The sequence below is a fragment of the Lolium rigidum genome, chromosome 5 (genome assembly GCF_022539505.1).
Source record: "Lolium rigidum isolate FL_2022 chromosome 5, APGP_CSIRO_Lrig_0.1, whole genome shotgun sequence".
In the NCBI taxonomy this organism is placed as follows: domain Eukaryota; kingdom Viridiplantae; phylum Streptophyta; class Magnoliopsida; order Poales; family Poaceae; genus Lolium; species Lolium rigidum.
In genome coordinates, this window is record NC_061512.1 from 48,679,229 (window position 1) to 48,687,752 (window position 8,524).

Genomic DNA, 8,524 nt, shown 5'->3' on the forward strand with positions numbered 1-8,524 from the left:
CTCCCCAAGTGGCAACCAATCAAGTAATTACTTTTGGGGGTTCAGCCAAGCAATAAACTAGTCACTTGTAAAGGAATCATAATAGTTGCAACACGAGAAAACTCCATTGAATCCGTCAGCAATCGAGACATACAAACGAATGATACCTTCAGCATCTTCGTTTAGCCTGGATTATTTTTATGGGGTTATTTTGGCACCGGTTGTGATCATATATTCGTTCAACTGACGCAGGCAAATCTTTGTTAGGTAGTACACTCTGGTGCATTTGATAGCCACATAAAGACAAGAAGGGGAAAACAAAGGAGCACTTAACTAGGCTGAACAAACCAGTATAGTTCTGATCAACGCCAGTGTATGAATGTGAGTATCTGAGTATGAGATTGTCAAATGACCTAAGCATATAACTGGGTCACGAAAATAGGAGTAAAATATCACATCATGATCGATTCCACACGATTGCAGACTTCTGCGCTTAGAAAAACTCAACCTTGGACGTCCAAGTTCACATGTTCAGAAAAACTAGCTTGCTCCTGATCACACTACTCCAAGTGGCAAACAATCTTATCATCCACCAATCATATGGAGTAACACAACATCCATATAAGTAGAAAGTTAGAAGAAAGAGCAGGTTGCACGGAGCCTTCAAGTCCCACAACTTGCATGGTAGGTTCATAAGTTTGCGTCGGCCATCCCAATGTAAAAAAAAAATGTATTATTCATATTAGAAAAGTGAGTACAAAATCTGAGAGTACAAAAAATATGCACAACAAACTCCTTGTGGGAAAATGTACAACAAATAGAATACAGTGATTTATGTTCTAACTTCTATGTTCTGCTTTACTGGTGTAACAACACAAGAAGGAGCACACCTGTACTGCTATGTACATGACCATCAAAATCAAACCAAACATCACACCGTGGGAGACAGGGGCACCTATCATTTGTCTGGGTCTAGACGGAAGACAAGAGCGGTGCAGTACGTTCGTCGTAGTCATAGCCTGAAGATCGTTGGATAGGCTTCAGTGCCGGGTCAGTGTATGCTGTTTCAAGATTCCTGAAGAACTCTGACATCTCTGGTTTGCTTTCTTCTTGTTTATCTTTGTTTACCAGTGACTGCATGAACAAAAGTGAAACATGAAGGGCTTATATGTCACAGAATTGATATCCAGAGAATCAGAATGAGAAAGGAGTTGCTGTTGCTGCTAAGGAAAAACAGATGCAAAAAATAGAATGTCGTACGACGCATGTACAGCAAGAGAGAAGCTACCAGAAAATGTACCTCAGTAGAGTATGCTTCGAAGATGGGAAAAAACCGGTTTCCACAGTAGGAATTGAACAGAAGTGTGAGGAACGGTAGAGGCACCAGCAGGCTTGCACCAATTGGAAAATTCTTTATTCCAAGTACTCCAATTGAAATCAAATGCATCAGCACAAGAGAGAATATGTTCGCATTGTGTACAATGGGCCAAAATCTTCCACCGGTATCATACTTGGGTGCATATACATTACAAAGCTGCATTTGTAGTGGCAAAGTTACAGACTGCAGATAGTAACTAATGAACAATAAAGGTAAGCACATGCAAATTGTACCATCAAGTTTATAAAGCTGGAGCAAATAATGTATTTCACCACTTCAGACAAACTTAGTCAGCAGGAAAAGACAATTACATGTGGAATATGTGTCTTCCACTAAGCTATTTCAACACTGCAAAATAATTGTATGGTATAGTCACACTCCTCCTACTGTCAGCTTCCCAGAGTATTGAAGTATTGTTCAATCAACTAAGAATGAATACTTACACATGAACAACCTTTATTTTTCACAATAATATAAACTAGTTTACATAGTTTCAAGACACATCAGGGTTCCATGTTTTTCAGGAAGGGTCTTATTAAATTCCACCAGTAGATGGTCTAATTCATCACAGAAAGTAACTGTTTGGTTATGTCGAACACATATTAAAAGAAAACAAGTCTAGTATTATATGCCTTAACACCACAGCAGCTTGATTTTATCTAGATATTAATGGCAACAGCAATGAACCAACCAACAGGTGGCCAAATTCAAGAAATATCTATCTGAACTTTCTCAAATTGGTAGTTCACTGCCCAAAATTTGGAAGGACCTAGATATTAGCCTCCAAATTTCATCCTTCATGCACAAGGAGATCACACTACCATGTGTAGCATCAACAGGAAGCTTAAAAGAACGAGTAATAATCTATTGTGTTTTCACCTGATTACGAAATATGAAGTAGCCAAGGCAGAAGTAAACCAATATAAATGGGAGAATAAGTGGAGCTACAATGAGGTATGTGAGCCCAAGAAGTCCAAACAACAGAATCTTAGGAATTTCGCTATGGTATTTCATCGATTGAGTTTCTGGGTCATCCCTCTTGCAACACTTTGCACAGCTCTCCCATAAGTGGTACAAAAGAGCAGAAGTCTGAGTGATTTCTGATGTTATAGTTGTCCACGAAGTCACCACATATGCAATAAAGAAAGATGCCTGCAGAATAATCATGAAACCAATCATTATTTAGCGACGCACAAGCTATGGCAGGGACTAATACCATAGGAGACAGATGCAAATTGTTTAAGCAGGTTTTATTCAAGTGGACAAGTAGTCACAGCAATACAGAAGAAGGATGGCAACAAAGAACATTTACAGAGGCTAAGTTGGAAAACTCTTATAAGAGGTATTGATTTCAGAAACAAAGGACAGAACACTGTCAATATAACTGCATAAGTATAGTACGCATGCCAACAGAAAGGTTTACTATCCGTGTTATATGAAGCTTAGAAAAGGAAACACGTTTTCTGAAGCAACCTGTGGTAACTTTCTTGTAGTATACACCAAACGATTTACTAAACTTGCCATGGTGAAGAGAACAACAAAACAAATGCCCTACCTGTGCAGGTACAAGAATCGCAAGCTTTGAAGGTATTTCCTTTGGATCAAGGAATATATCGAGTTGGCGATAGGCTGTGCCAGTAAGAATATTGGAAAAGAACACAGTCCATATTGTAAACCGGAGCATTTTGTTGCAAGCGCTTCTCTCGATCCCACTGACAGAAGCAAATCCTTGCATGGCCGAAAATTTCTTCATTAATTTGGGCACACAGGAGGAAACAAATTGAAGAATAACACTGGGAAGATACCCAGTAACCAATTGGCTGATAATGGCTCTGGAAAGATCAAAGAAGACAATGGTCAGGTAAAAAGCCATTCTGATGTGCCATACATTAGATAAACAAGCCCAGACTAATAAGACTGACTAGCACCAGCATCTTTGATTCAGCATCTGAGCATACATGCCTGACTAGTTCTTTCCAAACAATAATAATAAAACAACAACAGGAAAAACGTATATAATCTATGAACTGAAACTAACATTTCGAGTATGTTCTTCAGGAAGGGCAACCATGCCTCGAGTTGTTCCATATAAGTGAGTCCTTGAATAAATGCCACAACTATGAGAAACACGATTATCAGGAGAACTGAAGCTACAAATACTATAAACTTGGATATCCATCTTTCCATGAATGTTGTAGAAAAGTTAGGCCAATAAACATCATGAGGATCAGGAGCATGCTCAGTTTGCCACTCAGTTGGATTGTCTGACTGTCTGATGTAAATTGCATTTGCAGCAGCATATCGAGATTTGAATGAAACAAAAGCAGCGGAAATTTCCTGAAGATTAAAACAGTAAGTGAATATTAATATGTTTGTATTTCATCGGAACAAAAGGCAAACTAGTAGGATAAAAAAATTCACAATCATACTCAACTTGACGAAGACCAAAGAAGCATATACATATACGTACCTGTCTCCTAGTAGCTTCTGATTGTTCCATTCTAACATTTTCCTCTAGGTTTTCGAGCTTTTTCTGATATTTCCCAAGAACATTACTTTTCCCAAATAGTCCAAGAAACTTTTTTGGAGGTTCTTCACTAGGAGATTGATATGGTGCATATTTTAGGTTCTTTAGCTTTCTCCAGATAATCTCGGTGTCATTCTGGACAGAAATCGAACAGTCAGAAGTCTCGAAACAGGAGATTGCATTCAAGAAGCTACAATGCAGTATTCCTTATGAAGTTTAGAAAAGCAAACAAACGAGTGTACCATTACTTTCAGATGGATCTAGGGGAGTTGAGGATACTTTTGTTCACGTAAAAATAAACTCTGTTAAGGTTAGAAGTATGAGGATAAGAAACAATAGTTGTAATCAGTATAACTGTGACAATTTCATGGCCTGAATTTATTTTTGTATATTCTTAAAACACTTCAGTGAACAGACATGCCATCCAATATACAGTTTTTATAATAAATCCATGCAAAAAAAGGGTTAGAACATTGGCTGTCAGAAGTAAGAACAGTGCGTGTACAATAAACTTGTGAAAATAATTATGTCCAAGAAAGTTGACCTGTCCAAATATTGCATAATGAATTTACTACATATATTATCTTGTAAAAAATACTAATTCAAATAGAGTTGACATACTTATGAAGTCAATGAAACACTACTAATAAAGTCAGAAGGAAGAGGTTGATCATCACTGGGATGAAAAATACAGGTCTTACAAAGTCATGGTAATATTTGTCATGCAACTATATTCCTCAGCAACCCATATGACATGTAAGAAGTCAATAGATAGCCCACATAATGGTTTCACTAAGATCACTGAGGATTCATGAGTATCTATTCGTAAATTATGCAATACAAACGTATCAGAGAACTGTATCTTACAACAAGGCGACGGAGTTTGCCAGTCTGATGAACAACATTGCCTGACAAGTAGGTGGATGAATGGTACTGCTTGAAGAACTTATCAACAGCTTCACTCACAGAACCACCATCGGTTCTAGGGATAGCTCGAACAAGAACTGTGAAATGCTGGGGTAGTGGCTTTGACGTCATAAAATATTCGAGCCTCTTACCAGCAATATATTTGTAGTCCTGCAAAGGCAAAACATAAAAAATTATTGCATACATAGAGATGTGAAACCAAACAAACACCAAAAACACTTCACAAACAAAGCCTTAATAAATAGATGCCAGATTCAACACGCATGTATTAATTATAAAGAGATGCTGTATTCAGTTCAACTGATACACAGGGAATCAGGTTACCAATATAGAAAAGAAAATGAAAAATTAAAAGGAAGTAACATAAAGGGAGGAAAAGGTTAGATTACTTACATGATACAGCAGGTAGCATGCAACTCCAGTTATGATATACACAGCAGAAAAATGAAGCCACAATCTGTGAATCACGTTACCGAGTGTAATTAGCAGGACTTCTAGCTCAGGAAGGAATATGATTTCAAATAGAAATATGAAACTAGACTCCAACAAAATGGTTTGCATCAGCAAGAAGCCATGGAGAATGACGAGAGTTGTTCCACATCATTGTAATCAAATTCTTAAGTACTGAATAATGATAACGACATCTTTTGTTTTGTTCCTTGAACAGAGCTGTAGCATGTTCTATCAATCTACAGATCAGCACCTTACACAGCAACATAGGCTGATACGAATAGCAGCAGGTATCTGGATTCTGGAATAGCTATCTGATTTTGATTGAACAAGCCTAATACGACGAAAATGAAAACAAAAAGGTCACTACTACATCACATGACATGGAGTTTGACCATCAGGCTTATGAGCACTAGGAAGGCCCTGGTCCCAAAAAAACAATAGACAAGCCCTCAGAAAAAAGTAGTAACTCCTTAACAATTTCACATATTGAGCACCCTATTATAACAAACTTATTCACAAAAGTAACTAGAATTAGCTACCATTTAAGTAACCTGTTAAATTCAGTAGCCAAATTATGTAGAACAACCCAAAAAAAGAAGTGCAGTAAATTACAAAAAGTAGCATGAGGAGTTTACTTATTGGATTTGTCCTTGACGTTGGAGATGCTGAAGAGATCGACCGACTTGTTGGAGAGGTCGGCGAAGTCGATGAGGCTGAGCTGGTCCCCCAAGAAGTTGACCGGCAGGAGCACCCCGACCCCCAGCACGGCGGCCACCGCGGAGACCCTAATGCTGCACCATCGAAAGCACGCTCCATTCAGCAGCCAAAACGAGCACGAATGGAGGGGAGAAGAGGAAGGGGAAATGTTGGGGGAATTCGGGGCTGGACCTGAAGACGATGATGCGGACGAAGACGACGCCGTCGAGCCCCGCGGCGGCGTGGACGTCGTCCTCGGAGAGGCGCCACGCTGCGGCGATCCAGGACTCGAGCGGCGCGTAGGGGCGGCGCGGGGAGTAGACGGAGACGAAGGGCGGGCGGCGGCGGAGGAGCGAGAAGGCGGAGATGAGCAGCACGGTGAGGCCCAGGTTGATGCCCACCGCCGTGGCCAGCGCCGACACGATCATCGCGCCGCCGGGCTAGCTACGAGCCTTCCGGCGAGTGGTCGGCGGCGAGAGGTCAGTCGAGATCAAACTCATCTGCTGCACTGAATCATTAACTATGGGATTCGCTTGTAAAGGTCGAGTTCAGTTGACTAATTACTGAGTGGGTCCGACGTGTCGGCGGGACACGTGGCGCGTGAGGGTGACACGGTGGTCGGCAAGGGGTCTATCCGGACCAGCAGTGACGTGTAGTCGTGTGCACCAGCGGTGTATACGTGTGTCTCTCGAAGCTTGGGTTCATAAAATACACCTGGTCGACATGCCATGGTTTTTAAATTTAAGTGAAACAGTAAGCAGATGCATTTAATTGCTGTACTACGAATTTCAACTTGATTATTGATTACTAGCGAGAGAGAGCGCGCAAGCGCACGAGAGATGCCTTGACGCTTGAATTTTTCCACGGGGATTGACACAAGTATCAAGGAAAATCAAAAACGACGAGGAGCTAGCCATTCGTAATTCTGCTAATATGCATCCATCCAGTAGCTTGAAAATAGCAATCAAGTGCAACCATCAGCAAACGGTTGCACCTAATAACTATAGTATCCCGCTGATCCGCTGAGAGTAGAAAACCCCATAGTTGTACCTGATGCGCAACTCGATAAATAACCTATAAAAATTAGTACCTTCTGTTTATTTAAAACAATATCATTCCTGCGATTTCAAATGGACCAACATAAAGCTGAAACACCAATGCAAATTCTAGCTTTGTCATTTTTATTCACTCAATTCAACCAATTATCGAACATATTGGTAACGTTAGCTGGAAGAGGTATAGTAAAAGTAAAATATATCGTACCTCAAATCATGCGAGCAAAAGGATATGAGATAAACAAGTGGTCCACGAGTCACAAAATCAACACTTAGTACATCTATTCCATTTTCGTTTGGCTAAATTATCTTTTGAGAGAATCACCTTTATTATTCAAGAACCACATGAATATCTTAATCTTAAGCGGGAATTTTATTTTTCATAGGTATTTCCGTAAGAATCTAGTATGACCATTCATCAGGGTCCAAGTACATAGATTTTACCATAAACATTACAGGAGAGTGGATTTGGTGATCAGGGGAATACGTGAGCACCCGGTTATCACCGTTGGATTCGGTCCACCACCGTTGGATTCTGCTACTCACTAACGGCCACTACCTCGCCGGCCTCCACCTCCACCTCGCCGGTCTCCACCTCGCGCATCTGAGATCGCGCCAGTCTCCCTGGCCAAGCGCGTCGCCGTGCATCTTCCTCGCGTCTGTCCGCTCTTCCACTCGACGCGCTGGACCGTGTTGATGCTTATACAGTGCTAACATCGTTAGACACATGTCAAGCAGAGAAGGGGTGCTCACGTATCCCCCTGATCACCAGGCTTCATCGGAACATTCCAGTATCTATAAGGTTCCATTTATAAATATCAGGTGTATTAGTAAGTTGAACCATCATTAGTCTACGATATAAATGCAATATAAATGCAACCATTCATTCCACTTGTAGTCATTTAACATCCTTCTAAAACCAATATTTAGAGCCATTTAGGCCAGCACAGTTGCTACCAATATATTTTTATTGTGAACAATATTATATAGAGATGGATATTATTGTGATAGAGGTGTATTACCTAACCAAACATCCCCCAAAAGCAGACAGTTGATCCATCTCCCACAACGAAATGACCTCTAATAAAAAATCATCTTCCACCCGCATAAGACCCTTCCAAAAAGACGTGTCAGTTGGTTTCGCCTCAACTTGAGAAAGAGTTTTGTTTTTCAGGTATTTATTGCGCAACAATTGTTGCCATATTCCTTCCTCGGTTAGCAATTTGAATAGCCACTTGCTTAACAAAAATTTATTTTTTAACTCGAGAACCTCAATATCTAAACCTCCGTGATCCTTCGGCCTACATAGAACATTCCATTTAGTTAACCTGTATTTTTTCTTCGTATCATCGTATTGCCAAAAAAAATCTTGATCTAAAATGGTGTAGCCGCTTGCGCGCACCAATCGGTATTTCAAGGAACGATAACATGAACATAGGCAAACACGTTAGGACTGAATTAATAAGAACAAGACGATCTCCATAAGAAAGTAACTTGCTTTTCCAACAT

At 40.3% G+C, this 8,524-nt stretch overlaps 1 protein-coding gene across 1 annotated transcript; it reads right to left on the reverse strand.

The window, feature by feature from the left end:
- Positions 1 to 765: 765 nt before the first annotated feature.
- Positions 766 to 6,403, reverse strand: LOC124652788 (CSC1-like protein HYP1). The gene is made up of 10 exons (XM_047191831.1): positions 6,153 to 6,403; positions 5,900 to 6,055; positions 5,205 to 5,268; positions 4,752 to 4,961; positions 3,828 to 4,019; positions 3,396 to 3,694; positions 2,913 to 3,189; positions 2,237 to 2,509; positions 1,280 to 1,513; positions 766 to 1,113 (listed from the first exon to the last, which is right to left on the reverse strand). The coding sequence occupies exons 1-10, from the start codon at positions 6,386 to 6,388 to the stop codon at positions 952 to 954; spliced, it is 2,103 nt and encodes a 700-aa protein (XP_047047787.1). The 5' UTR covers positions 6,389 to 6,403; the 3' UTR covers positions 766 to 951.
- Positions 6,404 to 8,524: the final 2,121 nt, after the last annotated feature.

Bases quoted from the DNA above. Each gene is read 5' to 3' on its own strand.
- LOC124652788 (XM_047191831.1), bottom strand. From the start codon at position 6,388: ATGATCGTGTCGGCGCTGGCCACGGCGGTGGGCATCAACCTGGGCCTC. The intron at 3,190-3,395 runs GTTAGTTTCAGT...TGATCTTTCCAG, and splicing joins CTGAAGAACATACTCGAAAT to AGCCATTATCAGCCAATTGG. The intron at 2,510-2,912 runs GTAGGGCATTTG...ATTATTCTGCAG, and splicing joins CGATTCTTGTACCTGCACAG to GCATCTTTCTTTATTGCATA.